Source organism: Schistocerca cancellata, chromosome 6, assembly GCF_023864275.1.
Source record: "Schistocerca cancellata isolate TAMUIC-IGC-003103 chromosome 6, iqSchCanc2.1, whole genome shotgun sequence".
Taxonomy (NCBI): domain Eukaryota; kingdom Metazoa; phylum Arthropoda; class Insecta; order Orthoptera; family Acrididae; genus Schistocerca; species Schistocerca cancellata.
In genome coordinates this window covers 500,402,290-500,422,542 of record NC_064631.1, presented here as the reverse complement: position 1 = coordinate 500,422,542, position 20,253 = coordinate 500,402,290, and the positions used below count along the sequence as shown (strand labels likewise).

At 42.2% G+C, this 20,253-nt stretch overlaps 1 protein-coding gene across 1 annotated transcript in view; it reads right to left on the bottom strand.

The window, feature by feature from the left end:
• The window catches only part of LOC126191552 (protein bicaudal D), a 130,563-nt gene that overhangs the window by 85,144 nt on the left and 25,166 nt on the right, over positions 1 to 20,253 (bottom strand). Inside the window, exon 7 of the mRNA XM_049932461.1 lies at positions 10,966 to 11,142. Within this exon, the coding sequence (XP_049788418.1) occupies positions 10,966 to 11,142 (177 nt within the window). The remainder of the gene's footprint in view (positions 1 to 10,965; positions 11,143 to 20,253) is intronic.

Genomic DNA, 20,253 nt, shown 5'->3' with positions numbered 1-20,253 from the left:
TCCACAAGAAAACCTAAATCGGGCAACGTAGAAGAATGTTTTTACCCATTCGCCAAGTGTACAAGTTAGGTGGGTCGACAACATATTCCTGTCATGTGACGCACATGCCGTCACCAGTGTCGTATAGAATATATCAGACGTGTTTTCCTGTGGAGGAATCGGTTGACTATGACCTTGCGATCAAATGTTTTCGGTTACCATTGTAGAGGCATGTCCTTTCGTCTACTAATCGTGCGGTTTTGCGGTGCGGTCGCAAAACACAGACACTAAACTTATTACAGTGAACAGAGACGTCAATGAACGAATGGACAGATCATAACTTTGCCAAAATAAATATAAACTTTTCGCTGGAGGGGAGACTAAAACCAAGGACCTCTCGTTCCGCAGTTGCTCACGCTAACCACGGCGCTCCTGAGCTGAGATTATCCTTGATGTTGCGTATCTTCGCATGAACTACTCAGTTTGTATATTTTGCTTATTTTTTCATAGTTCCACACAACTTCTTACTGTTTTCTCCCTATCCACTGTGCCAACTTATAACTAAATCTGAGGGGGGTGCGATGGGGAGGTTCCCTTGTAAGCATAAAAGACAATAACAGTTACAAACTAAAGAACTATCTCATACACTATAATGAAAGTTGCATCTGTTAACTGCAAGAAACATCACAAGGTAAATGTAAACCCCATTTTCACATGAATATAAAGCAAACTCTGTTTACAGAACTCATAACTGCCATGTAATATGTGAGGAGAAATTTTGTAAGTGGAAATTACAGAGTGTATACTCAGACAAGAAATAAATTCCAGTATTTTTCACTGTTAAAAATACACTTTTTCCAGGTAAAAATACAGTTTTTCTGTGTCAAGAGATAATATACTTTCTCTTGGAGCTGTAAAACTTATCAATCCTTTGAATGGTAAAGGTTTTATAAACTAGCATAGAACTTTCCAACACTTTAGGAAACAAAACGCAGCAAAAAATTGTGTTTTAGAAAGATCTTTCATACACAGAGACATGTACACTGCATATTTTCTTATTATGAAAGTACAAATATGATTTCCACCAAATACAGCACATCAGTTTCTGAAGCACTGAGGTCAAGATTGGGAAGTGCTTTTCTCAACCACATCACAGCTCGCGTCGCACGCCAGTCAGTGACAGTAGATATTCAGAGCATAAACATATAATGTAGCTACGAGGAAAGCTGAGCTTTCGTATATGATATTGGTCCCTTTTTTTGTGCATATGTACCCATAAAATTTTAAAAGACAACATACATGCCTGTCTTCTGGGCCCAAAATTTTCCTAATTGGCTGGTCCTCAAAATGTTAAGTTTTGAATGAGAGTTGAATGCTGTGTGATTTAAGAAAGTCATCCCACGTTCTAACACATACCATAAATCATCTTGCATAAAAGGAAATTTACTTTGAAAGTAACACTCCTCAAATCACCATCCACAATATTTTCTCACAGCCTGTTAGAAATAGTGTTGTTTGAGCAGTTGCCTCAGAGTGCAAGAAGGAAGGCATTATTGGGCATGCACAGCGAAGATGATATAGGAGGCCCATGCTTGGTGTTTGTTCTGCTCATACACCCTTCGTAGCATTACTGTTTAGAATTTCATGTGTAGTTGGGCATCACGTAACACTGTGCACCATGTTGTTTGGAAGGAACATACAGAATTATTATACTTAAGGCAACCGTTTTGTTATAACCTGTCCCAATAATGAATACAAAATTAGAAAACAGTCCTTGGCACAACATTCCCATTTCAAAACTAGGCTCTACAAATCAAAGTATCCTAATATTTGTGATGTGGCAACTTTAACAATATGTGGCGACTTTTATATATATATATATATGAATATAATAGAGGGAAACATTCCACGTGGAAAAAATATATCTAAAAAGAAAGATGATGAGACTTACCAAACAAAAGCGCTGGCAGGTCGATAGACACACAAACAAACACAACATACACACAAAATTCTAGCTTTCGCAACAAACGGTTGCTTCGTCAGGAAAGAGGGAAGGAGAGGGAAAGACGAAAGGATGTGGGTTTTAAGGGAGAGGGTAAGAAGTCATTCCAATCCCGGGAGCGGAAAGACTTACCTTAGGGGGAAAAAAGGACAGGTATACACTCGCGCACACACACACACACACACACACACACACACACATCCATCCGCATATACACAGACACAAGCAGACATTTGTAAAGGCAGATAGTTTGGACAGAGATGTCAGTCGAGGCAGAAGTACAGAGGCAAAGATGATGTTGAAAGACAGGTGAGGTATGAGCGGCGGCAAATTGAAATTAGAAATTAGCGGAGATTGAGGCCTGGCAGATAGCGAGAAGAGAGGATATGCTGAAGGGCAAGTTCCCATCTCCGGAGTTCTGACAGGTTGGTGTTAGTGGGAAGTATCCAGATAACCCGGACCGTGTAACACTGTGCCAAGATGTGCTGGCCGTGCACTAAGGCATGTTTAGCCACATGCGAATGGACAGTTCGTTGCTGGTCATTCCCACATAAAAGGCTTCACAGTGTAGGCAGGTCAGTTGGTAAATCACGTGGGTGCTTTCACATGTGGCTCTGCCTTTGATCGTGTACACCTTCCGGGTTACAGGACTGGAGTAGGTGGTGGTGGGAGGGTGCATGGGACAGGTTTTACACCGGGCACGGTTACAAGGGTAGGAGCCAGAGGGTAAGGAAGGTGGTTTGGGGATTTCATAGGGATGTACTGAGAGGCTACGAAGGTTAGGTGGACGGCGGAAAGACACTCTAGGTGGAGTGGGGAGGATTTCATGAAGGATGGAGCTCATTTCAGGGCAGGATTTGAGGAAGTCTTATCCCTGCTGGAGAGCCACATTCAGAGCCTGATCCAGTCCCGGAAAGTATCCTGTCACAAGTGGGGCACTTTTGGGGTTCTTCTGTGGAAGGTTCCGGGTTTGAGTAGATGAGGAAGTGGCTATGGTTATTTGCTTCTGTACCAGGTCGGGAGGGTAGTTGCGGGATGCGAAAGCTGTTGTCAGGTTGTTGGTGTAATGGTTCAGGGATTCCGGACTAGAGCAGATTCGTTTGCCACGAAGACCTACGCTGTAGGGAAGGGACTGTTTGATGTGGAATGGGTGGCAGTTGTCATAATGGAGGTACTGTTGCTTCTTGGTGGGTTTGATGTGGACGGACGTTTGAAGCTGGCCATTGGACAGGTGGAGGTCAACATCAAGGACAGTGGCATGGGATTTCGAGTAGGACCAGGTGAATCTGATGGAACCAAAGGAGTTGAGGTTGGAGAGGAAATTCTGGAGTTCTTCTTCACTGTGAGTCCATATCATGAATATGTCATCAATAAGTCTGTACCAAACTTTGGGTTGGCAGGCCTGGGTAACCAAGACAGCTTCCTCTAAGCGACCCATGAATAGGTTTGCGTACGAGGGGGCCATCCTGGTACCCATGGCTGTTCCCTTTAATTGCTGGTATGTCTGGTCTTCAAAAGTGAAGAAGTTGTGGGTCAGGATGAAGCTGGCTAAGGTAATGAGGAAAGAGGTTTTAGGTAGGGTGGCAGGTGATTGGCGTGAAAGGAAGTGCTCCATCGCAGCGAGGCCCTGGACATGCGGAATATTTGTGTATAAGGAAGTGGCATCAATGGTTACAAGGATGGTTTCCGGGGGTAACAGATTGGGTAAGGATTCCAGGCGTTCGAGAAAGTCGTTGGTGTCTTTGATGTACGATGGGAGACTGCATGTAATGGGTTGAAGGTGTTGATCTACGTAGGCAGAGATACGTTCTGTGGGGGCTTGGTAACCAGCTACAATGGGGCGGCCGGGATGATTGGGTTTGTGAATTTTTGGAAGAAGGTATAAGGTAGGGGTGCGGGGTGTCGGTGGTGTCAGGAAGTTGATGGAGTCAGGTGAAAGGTTTTGTAGGGGGCCTAAGGTTCTGAGGATTCCTTGAAGCTCCGCCTGGACATCAGGAATGGGATTGCCTCTGTATATGTCTGCTTGTGCCTGTATATGTGTGGATGGATATGTGTGTGTGTGTGTGTGTGTGTGTGTGTGTGTGTGTGTGTGTGTGTGTGTGCGCGCTAGTGTATACCTGTCCTTTTTTCCCCCTAAGGTAAGTCTTTCCACTCCCGGGATTGGAATGACTCCTTACTCTCTCCCTTAAAACCCAAATCATTTCGTCTTTCCCTCTCCTTCCCTCTTTTCTGACGAGGCAACCGTTGGTTGTGAAAGCTAGAATTTTGTGTGTATGTTTGTGTTTGTATCAATGTGCCAGCGCTTTCGTTTGGTAAGTCAAATCGTCTTTGTTTTTTTATATATCTGCTTGTGTCTGTATATGTGTGGATGGATATGTGTGTGTGTGCGAGTGTATACCCGTCCTTTTTTCCCCCTAAGGTAAGTCTTTCCGCTCCCGGGACTGGAATGACTCCTTACCCTCTCCCTTAAAATCCATATCCTTTTGTCTTTCCTTCTCCTTCCCTCTTTCCTGACGAGGCAACCGTTGGTTGCGAAAGCTTGGATTTTGTGTGTATGTTTGTGTTTGTTTGTGTGTCTGTCGACCTGCCAGCACTTTCATTTGGTAAGTCACATCATCTTTGTTTTTAAATATATATATATATATATATATATATATATATATATATAATAGAGGGAAACATTCCACGTGGGAAAAATATATTTAAAAAGAAAGATGATGAGACTTACCCAACAAAAGCGCTGGCAGGTCGATAGACGCACAAATAAACACAAACATACACACAAAACTCTAGCTTTCACAACCAACGGTTGCCTCGTCAGGAAAGAGGGAAGGAGAAGGAAAGACAAAAGGATTGGGTTTTAAGGGAGAGGGTAAGGAGTCATTCCAATCCCGGGAGCGGAAAGGCTTACCTTAGGGGGAAAAAAGGACAGGTTTACACTCGCACACACACACACATATCCATCCACACATACACAGACACAGGCAGACATTTGTAAAGGCAAAGAGTTTGGGCAGAGATGAGGCAAAGATGATGTTGAAAGACAGGTGAGGTATGAGCGGCGGCAGATTGAAATTAGCGGAGATTGAGGCCTGGCGGATAGCGAGAAGAGAAGATATGCTGAAGGGCAAGTTCCCATCTCCGGAGTTCTGACAGGTTGGTGTTAGTGGGAAGTATCCAGATAACCCGGACGGTGTAACACTGTGCCAAGATGGGCTGGCCGTGCACCAAGGCATGTTTAGCCACAGGGTGATCCTCATTACCAACGAACACTGTCTGCCTGTGTCCATTCATGCGAATGGACAGTTTGTTGCTGGTCATTCCCACATAGAACGCTTCACAGTGTAGGCAGGTCAGTTGGTAAATCACGTGGGTGCTTTCACACGTGGCTCTGCCTTTGATCGTGTACACCTTCCGGGTTACAGGACTGGAATAGGTGGTGGTGGGAGGGTGCATGGGACAGGTTTTACACCGGGGGCGGTTACAGGGGTAGGAGCCAGAGGGTAGGGAAGGTGGTTTGGGGATTTCATAGGGATGAACTAAGAGGTTACGAAGGTTAGGTGGACGGCGGAAAGACACTCTTGGTGGAGTGGGGAGGATTTCATGAAGGATGGATCTCATTTCAGGGCAGGATTTGAGGAAGTCGTATCCCTGCTGGAGAGCCACATTCAGAATCTGATCCAGTCCCGGAAAGTATCCTGTCACAAGTGGGGCACTTTTGGGGTTCTTCTGTGGAAGGTTCCGGGTTTGAGGAGATGAGGAAGTGGCTCTGGTTATTTGCTTCTGTACCAGGTCGGGAGGGTAGTTACGGGATGCAAAAGCTGTTATCAGGTTGTTGGTGTAATGGTTCAAGGATTCCGGACTGGAGCAGATTCGTTTGCCACGAAGACCTAGGCTGTAGGGAAGGGACCGTTTGATGTGGAATGGGTGGCAGCTGTCATAATGGAGGTACTGTTGCTTGTTGGTGGGTTTGATGTGGACGGACGTGTGAAGCTGGCCATTGGACAGGTGGAGGTCAACATCAAGGAAAGTGGCATGGGATTTAGAGTAGGACCAGGTGAATCTGATGGAACCAAAGGAGCTGAGGTTGGAGAGGAAATTCTGGAGTTCTTCTTCACTGTGAGTCCAGATCATGAAAATGTCATCAATAAATCTGTACCAAACTTTGGGTTGGCAGGCCTGGGTAACCAAGAAGGCTTCCTCTAAGCGACCCATGAATAGGTTGGCGTACGAGGGGGCCATCCTGGTACCCATGGCTGTTCCCTTTAATTGTTGGTATGTCTGGCCTTCAAAAGTGAAGAAGTTGTGGGTCAGGATGAAGCTGGCTAAGGTAATGAGGAAAGAGGTTTTAGGTAGGGCGGCAGGTGATCGGCGTGAAAGGAAGTGCTCAATCGCAGCGAGGCCCTGGACATGCGGAATATTTGTGTATAAGGAAGTGGCATCAATGGTTACAAGGATGGTTTCCGGGGGTAACAGACTGGGTAGGGATTCCAGGCGTTCGAGAAAGTGGTTGGTGTCTTTGATGAAGGATGGGAGATTGCATGTAATGGGTTGAAGGTGTTGATCTACGTAGGCAGAGATGCGTTCTGTGGGGGCTTGGTAACCAGCTACAATGGGACGGCCGGGATGATTGGGTTTGTGAATTTTGGGAAGAAGGTAGAAGGTGGGGGTGCGGGGTGTTGGTGGGGTCAGGAGGTTGATGGAGTCAGGTGAAAGGTTTTGTAGGGGGCCTAAGGTTCTGAGGATTCCTTGAAGCTCCGCCTGGACATCAGGAATGGGATTACCATGGCAAACTTTGTAAGTAGTGTTGTCTGAAAGCTGACGCAGTCCCTCAGCCACATACTCCCGACGATCAAGTACCACAGTCGTGGAACCCTTGTCCGCCGGAAGAATGACGATGGATTGGTCAGCCTTCAGATCACGGATAGCCTGGGCTTCAGCAGTGGTGATGTTGGGAGTAGGATTAACATCACCACTGCTGAAGCCCAGGCTACCCGTGATCTGAAGGCTGACCAATCCATCGTCATTCTTCCGGCGGACAAGGGTTCCACGACTGTGGTACTTGATCGTCGGGAGTATGTGGCTGAGGGACTGCGTCAGCTTTCAGACAACACTACTTACAAAGTTTGCCATGGTAATCCCATTCCTGATGTCCAGGCGGAGCTTCAAGGAATCCTCAGAACCTTAGGCCCCCTACAAAACCTTTCACCTGACTCCATCAACCTCCTGACCCCACCAACACCCCGCACCCCCACCTTCTACCTTCTTCCCAAAATTCACAAACCCAATCATCCCGGCCGTCCCATTGTAGCTGGTTACCAAGCCCCCACAGAACGCATCTCTGCCTACGTAGACCAACACCTTCAACCCATTACATGCAATCTCCCATCCTTCATCAAAGACACCAACCACATTCTCGAACGCCTGGAATCCCTACCCAGTCTGTTACCCCCGGAAACCATCCTTGTAACCATTGATGCCACTTCCTTATACACAAATATTCCGCATGTCCAGGGCCTCGCTGCGATGGAGCACTTCCTTTCACGCCGATCACCTGCCGCCCTACCTAAAACCTCTTTCCTCATTACCTTAGCCAGCTTCATCCTGACCCACAACTTCTTCACTTTTGAAGGCCAGACATACCAACAATTAAAGGGAACAGCCATGGGTACCAGGATGGCCCCCTCGTACGCCAACCTATTCATGGGTCGCTTAGAGGAAGCCTTCTTGGTTACCCAGGCCTGCCAACCCAAAGTTTGGTACAGATTTATTGATGACATTTTCATGATCTGGACTCACAGTGAAGAAGAACTCCAGAATTTCCTCTCCAACCTCAGCTCCTTTGGTTCCATCAGATTCACCTGGTCCTACTCTAAATCCCATGCCACTTTCCTTGATGTTGACCTCCACCTGTCCAATGGCCAGCTTCACACGTCCGTCCACATCAAACCCACCAACAAGCAACAGTACCTCCATTATGACAGCTGCCACCCATTCCACATCAAACGGTCCCTTCCCTACAGCCTAGGTCTTCGTGGCAAACGAATCTGCTCCAGTCCGGAATCCTTGAACCATTACACCAACAACCTGAAAACAGCTTTCGCATCCCGCAACTACCCTCTCGACCTGGTACAGAAGCAAATAACCAGAGCCACTACCTCATCTCCTCGAACCCGGAACCTTCCACAGAAGAACCCCAAAAGTGCCCCACTTGTGACAGGATACTTTCCGGGACTGGATCAGATTCTGAATGTGGCTCTCCAGCAGGGATACGACTTCCTCAAATCCTGCCCTGAAATGAGATCCATCCTTCATGAAATCCTCCCCACTCCACCAAGAGTGTCTTTCCGCCGTCCATCTAACCTTCGTAACCTCTTAGTTCATCCCTATGAAATCCCCAAACCACCTTCCCTACCCTCTGGCTCCTACCCCTGTAACCGCCCCCGGTGTAAAACCTGTCCCATGCACCCTCCCACCACCACCTATTCCAGTCCTGTAACCCGGAAGGTGTACACGATCAAAGGCAGAGCCACGTGTGAAAGCACCCACGTGATTTACCAACTGACCTGCCTACACCGTGAAGCGTTCTATGTGGGAATGACTAGCAACAAACTGTCCATTCGCATGAATGGACACAGGCAGACAGTGTTCGTTGGTAATGAGGATCACCCTGTGGCTAAACATGCCTTGGTGCACGGCCAGCACATCTTGGCACAGTGTTACACCGTCCGGGTTATCTGGATACTTCCCACTAACACCAACCTGTCAGAACTCCGGAGATGGGAACTTGCCCTTCAGCATATCCTCTCTTCTCGCTATCCGCCAGGCCTCAATCTCCGCTAATTTCAATCTGCCGCCGCTCATACCTCACCTGTCTTTCAACATCATCTTTGCCTCTGTATTTCCGTCCCGACTGACATCTCTGCCCAAACTCTTTGCCTTTACAAATGTCTGCCTGTGTCTGTGTATGTGTAGATGGATATGTGTGTGTGTGCGAGTGTAAACCTGTCCTTTTTTCCCCCTAAGGTAAGTCTTTCCGCTCCCGGGATTGGAATGACTCCTTACCCTCTCCCTTAAAACCCAATCCTTTTGTCTTTCCTTCTCCTTCCCTCTTTCCTGACGAGGCAACCGTTGGTTGCGAAAGCTAGAGTTTTGTGTGTATGTTTGTGTTTATTTGTGTGTCTATCGACCTGCCAGCGCTTTTGTTGGGTAAGTCTCATCATCTTTCTTTTTATATATATATATATATATATATAAAGCTTTCGCAACAAACTGTTGCCTCATCAGGAAAGATGCCACTTCCTTATACACAAATATTCCGCATGTCCAGGGCCTCGCTGCGATGGAGCACTTCCCTCTTTCCTGATGAGGCAACAGTTTGTTGCGAAAGCTTGAATTTTGTGTGTATGTTTGTGTTCGTTTGTGTGTCTGTCGACCTGCCAGCACTTTCATTTGGTAAGTCACATCATCTTTGTTTTTAGGTATATTTTTCCTACATGGAATGTTTCCTTCTATTATAACTATATATATATATATATATATATATATACCGTGCACTACTGTTAAGTAGCATTTCCAATCATGTTCACACCCACACAGCTCACCACAAAAAGCTAGTACGAAGGAATACAAATTTCTTGCAAAAATACTGTTGTTCATATACATGTGAACTAAGGACAACAAGCTTTTCATAATTTTTTTTAACTGTATAAAAATTAACAAGTTACTTGTGAAACCAGGAAACTACATAATTGTAAGTTTATATTCTGCTCCAAGAGCAAATACAAAGCCTTCTGAGGAGCTACAATGGTAAAACATTGTGTGCTGCCAGTCCATAATTACTTGAAGAGTGGTGTTATGTAAATTTAAGATATAAACAACACAAATCAAGAAATAACATCACGCCTAGAGGAGGTAGTAGACAAGTGTTGAAACATGTCTCATGATCCACAAACATTGTGCTTCATGGAAGGCAGATACGTAAAATTCTGCTAAAGCTTTTAAGTGAGGTTTTCAGAAAGCCAATTTTCTTGGAGGGCCATTACTGTATTATCTCATGTTCAGTTCTTTATTATGACATAATGCCATATGTGCCAGAAGATGAAAATGTGTACTTGAAATACTGCGAACAGTTGAAACCAGCTGACAGTATGGAACGAAACACTTCATTTCAAATAAATTGACTACCTTTGGGGATAACATTAATAAAAGCTTAATTCATTTATCAAAGCAATGCAATTACTGCCAATAACATGGAAATGAAATAAAATCAGGAAACTGAAACTAATGACATATTTTAGTCTTTCGTAAATTTGTGAATATGCTTTAATTCATTTGATAGCTTGCAGCCACCGAAATCTGCCTTGTTTTCATTTGATGTGAGAGCTGTAAATGAAGAGAGAACAGCAAAATCACAAAACATAAAAACAGGTCACGTGAAGACTACTTCCCACTACAACTCTGCTTTGCGCATACGTGAATCTGGCAGCCTGAGCTGGGTACCATCTGGCTGCTTGCAGCTACTGCTTATAAATCCAACAGCCACATTTCAAGTAGCAAGACGTGGGAGAAAGCACTGCTCATATGCAACTTAAGCTCTGTGCATGTGCATGAGCCCACTGGCAACTGCTTCATCCTAAACCCTTTCACACATTTTGCTGTCAGCAGACAATTGAGTATGGTATTTTTCTCTTGTTTATGTTTCATCACTGTAGTATTATTCTGCAGTAGTGGGCTAAAGTAACTTCTTACCAGTAAAACAACAAATATGTCAAAACTAAAACAATGAAAAATACCTGAAATTATAAAAAATTTCTAGGTTTTTCCCGGTTGTCTCCCAGATAAAAAATTAAAGGGTTTTCCTGGATTTCCCGGTTTTAACAGGGTATATACTCCCTGCTACATTGTGTTCATTTCCAGAATAAAAATACAAAATTAAATTTTAGCTGAAAGAAAGAGGTTATGTGTTTCACTAGAAGCCTGACCTGAACATTGATGCCAAATTGATCTTCAGCCTTCTGTCTTAGATGCTGCAATGAATCCACATGTGCTGCAAGTTGTACAAGTCTTGCTACAAAGGCTTTGAGCTCTCCATCTCTCTTCTCAACATGGGCTTGTGAGTCCTTTAGGTTTTGTGTCAGTTGTTGTTTCTCTGTCTCTGCCTAGAAACAGGACATATCTTACGATTAGTGAACAAGTATAGTAAGAACAAAACTATTTACATTCAAAGCAAAATGGATAAACACCCCCCCCCCTCCTTTCTCTCTCTCTCTCTCCCTCTCCCTCTCCCTCTCCCTCTCTCTACCACACACACACACACACACACACACACACACACACAGCGATCTTGAAATCCATTGATCCCATCCAGAAATAGAACCTGCAGCAATCTTGGTGCACTGTAACACAACACTAAAAAATCTGTAAACTGTGTTAACAATAAACTACCAATATACGGCTTAATCCTATTCCTGTATATGCCCACTTAATGTAATTATAAAGACCTTAAAGAAACCTGTTCCTTTGAAGAATGCTGATACCTCACAAGGCATACCAAATTAATGCTATTTATCTCCTATTACTAGCTTAAATTTACTTAATTAGACTGGTGTTTTTTTTTAAGAAAACCTTTACTGACCTACAACCATAAATAATGAGTCCTGTTTACAGTTTGTCACTACTTGTCATGCCACTTTTTCTTCAGCAAACATTGCTGCTTGCCATGTAGCTAGCCGAACTTTTCAATCCTCAAGTTCAGATACTTAGATACTTTGTAGAAAGAGTAGCTAAGGGGGTAAGTTTTTAATTTTCTTTTGAACTGTTTGAGATTACCAATTTCTTGCATTATACTAAACGGAAGCCTTGTCAGTACTTTTCCATGAGAGTCCAACTCCACCCTTAATTCTGGACAAGAAGGAAAAGTCTATACAAAAATTGTTTTTGAGTCTTGTTGGGACTGTATACACCACAGTTCAGCTGAAACTGACATTTATTATGAGGAGTGAAATCCATTACAAAGTAGATGTACTGGGATGTGAATGTAAGAATTCCAAGATCTAGTCCAGTAATCAACTTCAGTTTAATGTAGATAGAACAAAATGTCATTCTTGGTGAATCTTCACATCACTAACAGATGAAAGTTAGGTTAAAGGCAAGCTGAAAAATCTCCGTGGTTCAACCAGAATTTGATTCAGTGATCTCTCAGTTTCCAGGCATGCACTTTTTCATTGGACCACCAGGCCTGATGGCCCTTGGATGACCACATACCGTATTAAATGACATGGGCAAAGAAGGAAGAGGCAGACCATATCTCTGTGAAGAATCAGTAACAGAGAGAAAAATGGAGGCCTACTGCTCAAAGAATGGCATATTCCAATTGATACAACAGTGAAAAAAGTGAAAATCAGTCACAGATCAGTAATCAACATTCTGCTTGACATTTTGAACATGGCAAAGGTCACTGCAAGCTGAGTTTCAAGACTGCTCATACTCATTCAAAAAGAAGGCTGAACTAAGGCAGCAGTGGAAATGTTGCAGCTGTGTCAAAACAAACCAAATGACTTACAATGGCTGGATACATCACTATGACCCAAGAGAAAGAGGTAACAGTAGCATGTGGATTCACCAATACCAAAAAAAGGTGAAAAATCTGACCACAGTTGAGCAAAGTGATGCTGAGGTCATAGTGCGGTTCCAACAAATTACAAAAAGGGGAGGTTGTCAAGTCCTGGGTCATTCTGCATAGGATACTCACACATGCTCAAGGTTCCCATTCATCTGAATTGATATGGGTCAGTGTCGATTTTTAACCAAATGTCCCTTTTTGGAGACAGTGAAATGCCCCAAATTTTTGTCTTGTAGTGTCACTTTGTGCTTCTTTCAAAAATAATCACCTATCCTGACAATGCTTTGTTCACCTGAAGTTTTAGATTGATGGCCTTAAGCTTCATTCGCATGAAAAAAGTAAGTGGTATTGGTTATCAATATAATCAATATAATAAATTCAATATATAATCAAATTCAATAATAATAATATAATCTTTCAGAAAACAATGCAAGTGCAAACTAAATGGTAAGGTGCTGCAAATTAATGGATATGGTAAGAATGCTGCAGTGCAAAATTCAGCATTGGGCATGGAGGTGGCACCAACATAGTGACTCACATGAAGTCCAACAAACGTACAGCTGTGTCTCAGGTTAACTCTTCTAGGTCAAAAATTGGTAATTACTAGGGTCCAAAAAATGTAGCATCTATTTTTGGTAAAATTTGCATTTATTTTTGTCAAAATGCACATGTACCTTTTTGTTTGACAATGATTAGATGCACAATTTTAAAGGGTTGTCACACTATGTGAGTGACGACAAAGAACGCCTTAGTCCTTTGACCCTGACTGTTAAAAACAGTGCTGATTTGGAGCTTTTTGACTGGAATGTTTGCCTTCAGAAAAACTTCAACATCTTTTTTTCCGAAATGGTCTTTGTTTTCTTTGTTTGGCTGTTTTTAAGTATTCAACAAATATAATATTGTTCTGTTCAAAATCAGCAGCATTTTCGCACTGGTGAATTGAACCCATCTGTGATTTAAGTTGTTCTCAGCATTATTTGTCTTTTCCTGCCCATTTGATGATTAAAAAATCTGCAGAATATTAATTTCCACCTTTTGTGGGCATTCACTGCTCTGTGACCCATATCTGACAATGCTACAGACAGAACTGACAAGACATGAAGCACATAAGTAGAGATGAAAGCAACTCTAATTTGAACTTTGGGGGAAGAATTTTGGGGCAGTCAAGAAACATGACATATCTTGTTTACCAATAACTACAGCACATTGTGCGGACCCTATATAGTGGCTGCCGGTAGCAAGCATAAACGAACAGAATTTTGACCACCACTGGGGAGACAAGTGGTGCAAGGAAAGAAGCCCCCACCTCCTTCTCGCAGGGCCTTAGCCTACACCTGTGTTCTGCAAAACCATAAGTGGCACAATGTCACAGGGATCACCGATCTCTCCTGGTGCTGCAAGGGTCATAATTGAAATCAATGATGAGCCAGGAATAGTCACTTCACTCATTTCAGAGTCAGAAATGAAAACAATGAACAACGCACAATACAAAGCATTGAGATTGGCAGAATATTGTTAACAATGTAGAACTGTTCAAAACATCTGCCACCTAACTTATCATGTTAAAAGTGTCGGAATCATACCGAAAATTGAACTTGAGCTACCAAACAAAACATACTTATCTTGTGATAAAATGTTAGGTGCTAGGTCCCACAGCTGAGTACTACGCAGCATTACACAACTTGTATCTTACTATTAACAGATCATTCAGTCACCCATAATTGGCATGGCGCCAGAGAATTGAGCTCATCAATACATCATGGCATTTTTGGACTTTTTATTTTTTCAATAGGTTCTTGTGTACAATTGCTTCTCAAACTGGACTACGCCAGATGATGTAAAATGCTGTTGTTGTTGTGGTCTTCAGTCCTGAGACTGGTTTGATGCAGCTCTCCATGCTACTCTATCCTGTGCAAGCTTCTTCATCTCCCAGTACCTACTGCAACCTACATCCTTCTGAATCTGCTTAGTGTATTCATTTCTTGGTCTACCCCTACGATTTTTACCCTCCATGCTGCCCTCCAATATTAAATTGGTGATCCCTTGATGCCTCAGAACATGTCCTACCAACCGATCCCTTCTTCTGGTCAAGTTGTGCCACAAACTTCTCTTCTCCCCAATCCTATTCAATACTTCCTCATTAGTTATGTGATCTACCCATCTAATCTTCAGCATTCTTCTGTAGCACCACATTTCGAAAGCTTCTATTCTCTTCTTGTCCAAACTATTTACCGTCCATGTTTCACTTCCATACATGGCTACACTCCATACAAATACTTTCAGATATGACTTCCTGACACTTAAATCTATACTCGATGTTAACAAATTTCTCTTCTTCAGAAACGCTTTCCTTGCCATTGCCAGTCTACATTTTATATCCTCTCTACTTCGACCATCATCAGTTACTTTGCTCCCCAAATAGCAAAACTCATTTACTACTTTAAGTGTCTCATTTCCTAATCTAATTCCCTCAGCATCACCCGACTTAATTCGACAACATTCCATTATCCTCGTTTTGCTTTTGTTGATGTTCATCTTATATCCTCCTTTCAAGACACTGTCCATTAGGTTCAGCTGGTCTTCCAAGTCATTTGCTGTCTCTGACAGAATTACAATGTCATCGGCGAACCTCAAAGTTTTTATTTCTTCTCCATGGATTTCAATACCTACACCGAACTTTTCTTTTGTTTCCTTTACTGCTTGCTCAATATACAGATTGAATAGCATCCGGGAGAGGCTACAACGCTGTCTCACTCCCTTCCCAACCACTGCTTCCCTTTCATGTCCCTCGACTCTTATAACTGCCATCTGGTTTCTGTACAAATTGTAAATAGCCTTTCGCTCCCTGTATTTTACCCCTGCCACCTTTAGAATTTGAAAGAGAGTATTCCAGTCAACATTGTCAAAAGCTTTCTCTAAGTCTACAAATGCTAGAAACGTAGGTTTGCCTTTCCTTAATCTTTCTTCTAAGATAAGTCGTAAGGTCAGTATTGCCTCACGTGTTCCAGTATTTCTACGGAATCCAAACTGATCTTCCCCGAGGTCGGCTTCTACTAGTTTTTCCATTCGTCTGTAAAGAATTCGTGTTAGTATTTTGCAGCTGTGGCTTATTAAACTGATTGTTCGGTAATTTTCACATCTGTCAACACCTGCTTTCTTTGGGATTGGAATTATTATATTCTTCTTGAAGTCTGAGGGTATTTCGCCTGTTTCATACATCTTGCTCACCAGATGGTAGAGTTTTGTCAGGACTGGCTCTCCCAAGGCCGTCAGTAGTTCCAATGGAATGTTGTCTACTCCGGGGGCCTTGTTTCGACTCAGGTCTTTCAGTGCTCTGTCAAACTCTTCACGCAGTATCGTATCTCCCATTTCATCTTCATCTACATCCTCTTCCATTTCCATAATATTGTCCTCAAGCACATCGCCCTTGTATAGACCCTCTACATACTCCTTCCACCTTTCTGCTTTCCCTTCTTTGCTTAGAACTGGGTTTCCATCTGAGCTCTTGATGTTCATACAAGTGGTTCTCTTATCTCCAAAGGTCTCTTTAATTTTCCTGTAGGCAGTATCTATCTTACCCCTAGTGAGATAAGCCTCTACATCCTTACATTTGTCCTCTAGCCATCCCTAGCAACTGAAAATTGGTAACGTTTTTGATGTTAATAAGCATAAAATAAAGCTATTTCAAACTATCTCAGATAAAATAGTTCCTGTGAATAAAATCCCCTATGGAATATAATCTACTAATTAATTTTGCATTTTTGCATTGTGAGACAGAATTCGCATCTATTTTGCATTTATCACAAAATGCAAATTTTTCTGCTCCCTAGAAATTACCTACCAGTGATGCTAGTTTCAGACAGGGAAAGTGACTTTCGGTGCAAGAAGCCACATTTGCATACCAAACAGTAACACACAATCAGAGTTTCAAGTCCATGAACCTCATCATTGACAATAATTACATCACTGTTCAACAAGAAGCTCTCATGCTCATAGACAAAAACCAAATCAACTATCAAGAATACAACTGCTTTTTATTATGGAACAAATAATGAAGGAACTGAAAGAAGCAAGTTTATTTCAGTGATGATAGATTCTTCCACCAGCATGGACTTCAAGCTGTTTCCTCTGGTGGATAGGTTCTACCGTACAGATAGAGGCATCAGAGTAAGTATTAGAGCTGGTAAAGTTTGATGATGAAAAGTGCACAGCACCTGACTTGATATTTCTTGGAAAAGATCACTCTTAAGAAAAAGGTAGTAGCAATTATGGAAGACAACACAAATATCAATTATGGAGGAATGAAAAAGAAATATAAAAACAATGTTCATTTTAAATGGCACGAAAAGAGAAAACATAAGATAATATGAATATGATGCTTTGCTCATATTGTGTATAATGCTGTCCAAAGTGGATATATTCATGAATGGTGTGAACCATTTCTCGAACCTCTTCAGCCAATAGAATGAATTGCCCTAAATAAACCCATCAGTTGTTAAAGAATTGTATAGTTTTATAAAATCTGATATCCTGTACATCACAAAGAATGAGGGAAAACTATTTGATGGGAACTTTTGTGTAAGTACCTGGTGGTTATAATTACATTTTCTCTATTTAACACACAATAACATGGTACGAAGCCCACACCTACCACAGTAGTAAAAAGTTTATATGCCAACTAGCTCTGCAGATGATGAAGAGATTGATGAAATGTATGACGAGATAAAAGAAAAAATTCAGATAGTGAAGGGAGACGAAAATTTAATAGGCATGGGTGACTGGAACTCAATAGTAGGAAAAGGAAACATAGTAGGTGAATATGGAATGGGAGTAAGGAATGAAAGAGCAAGCCGCCTGGTAAAACTCTGCACAGAGCATAACTTAATCATAGCTCACACTTGGTACTAGAATCTTGAAAGAAGGTTGTATACATGAAAGAAGCCTGGAGATACTGGAGGTGTCAGATAGAAATGGTAAAACAGAGATTCAGGAACCAGGTTTTAAATTATAAGACATTTCCAGGGGCAGATGTGGACTCTGACCACAATCTATTGGTTATGAACTGTAGATTAAAACTGAAGAAACTGCAAAGAGGTGGGAATTTCAGGAGATGGGACCTGGATGAACTGAAAAAACCAGAGGTTGTACAGAGTTTCAGGGAAAGCATTACGAAACGATTGACAAGGAGAAAGAAATACAGTAGAAGAAGAATGGGTAGCTTTGAGGGATGAAATAGTGAAGGAAGCAGAGGATCAAGTAGGTAAAAAGATGAGGGCTAACAGAAATCCTCGGGTAACAGAAAAGATACTGAATTTAATTGATGAAAGGAAAAAATATAAAAATGCAGCAAATGAAGCAGGCAAAAAGGAATACAATCGTCTCAAAAATGAGGTCGACAGGAAGTGCAAAATAGCTAAGCAGGGATGGCTAGAGGACAAATAAGGATGTAGAGCCGCATATCACTAGGGTTAAGATAGATACTGCCTACAGGAAAATTAAAGAGACCTTTGGAGGAAAGAGAACCACTTGAGGAATATCAAGAGCTCAGTTGGAAACCCAGATGTAAGCAAAGAAGGGAAAGAGGAAAGGTGGGAGGAGTATATAGAGGGACTGTACAAGGGCGAAGTTCTTGACGACAAAATATGGAAATGGAAGAGGATGTAGGTGAAGATGAAATGAGAGATATGGTACTGCGTGAAGAGTTTGACAGAGCACTGAAAGGCCTAAGTCGATACAAGGCCCCGCGAGTAGACAACATTCCATTAAAACTACTGACAGCCTTGGGAGAGCCAGGCCTAACAAAAATCTACCATCTGGTAAGCAAGATGTATGAGACAGGCGAAATACCCTTGGACTTCAAGAAGAATATAATAACTCCAATCCTAAAGAAAGCAGGTGTTGACAGACATGAAAATTACCGAACTATCAGTTTAATAAGTCACAGCTGCAAAATACTAACACAAATTCTTTACAGACGAATGGAAAAAGTGGTAAAAGCCGACCTTGGGGAAGATCAGTTTGGATTCCGTAGAAATGTTGGAACATGTGAGGCAATACTGACCCTACGACGTATCTTAGAAAATAGATTAAGGAAAAGCAAACCTACATTTCTAGCATTTGTAGACTTAGAGAAAGCTTTTGACAACGATGACTGGGATACTCTCTTTCATATTCTGAAGGTGGCAGGGGTCAAATGCAGGGAACAAAATGGTATTTACAATTTGTACAGGAACCAGATGGCAGTTATAAGAGTCAAGGGCATGAAAGGGAACAGTGATTGGGAAGGGATTGAGACAGGGTTGTAGCCTCTCCCCAATGTTATTCAATCTGTATATTGAGCAAGCAGTAAAGGAAACAAAAGAAAAATTCAGAGTAAGAATTAAAATCCATGGAGAAGAAATAAAAACTTTGAGGTTCACCAATGACATTGTAATTCTGTCAGAGACAGCAAATGACTTTGAAGACCAGCTGAACCTAATGGACAGTGTCTTGAAAGGAGGATATAAGATGAACATCAACAAAAGAAAAACGAGGATAATGAAATGTAGTCAAATTAAATCGGGTGCTGCTGCGGGAATTAGATTAGGAAATGAGACACTTAAAGTAGTAAGCGAGTTTTGCTATTTGCGGAACAAAATAACTGATGATGGTCGAAGTAGAGAAGATATAAAATGTAGACTGGCAATGGCAAGGAAAGCATTTCTGAAGAAGAGAAATTTGTTAACATCGAGTATAGATTTAAGTCTCAGGAAGTCGTTTCTGAAAGTATTTGTATGGAGTGTAGCCATTTATGGAAGAGAAACAAGGACGATAAATAGTTTGAACAAGAAGAGAATAGAAGCTTTCGAAATGTGGTGCTACAGAAGAATCCTGAAGATTAGGTGGGTAGATCACATAACTACTGAGGAGGTATTGAATAGAATTGGGGAGAAGAGAAATTTGTGGCACAACTTGACTAGAAGAATGAATCGGTTGGTAGGGCATATTCTGAGGCATCAAGGGATCACCAATTTAGTATTGGATGGTAAAAATCATAGAGGGAGACCAAGAGATGAATACATTAAACAGATCAGAAGGATGTAGGTCACAGTATGTACTGGGGGATGAAGAAGCTTGCACAGGATAGAGTAGCATGGATAGCTCCATCAAACCAGTCTCTGGACTGAAGAACACAACAACAAGAACAACATGGAAATTAATTACCACATGGGGACCAAACTTGGTAGCATAATGTCAAGGATGGGGAAAATAAATAATGCAGAATAAATTCAAATGAAACACTGTTAATGTGCTGCTATGGTACATCATACCATTACATACCAGTACCATTACTGATACAAAATGGGCTCAATATGGCACCCATCAGCGTCTAGAAAAGTCTGAAAGCACAGGAATGCATTGTGTGTAGCAGACTGAAGCATGTCCGTAGGTATGCACGTTACCTCTCTTGATATGTTGCGCTTCAGATCAGCATGTGTGTGAATATTCCCCTAGCAAAACCTTTTTTTTTTTTTTTTTTTTTTTTTGGTACAAAACTGCTATGGTCATTAGTGCCCGGTCTGTGACTTAGTAAGCAGTAAAAAACCGAAAACTGAAACCAGCAGCAATGGGAACGAAAGTCATAAAATTGGAGAAACTAAAAACAGAA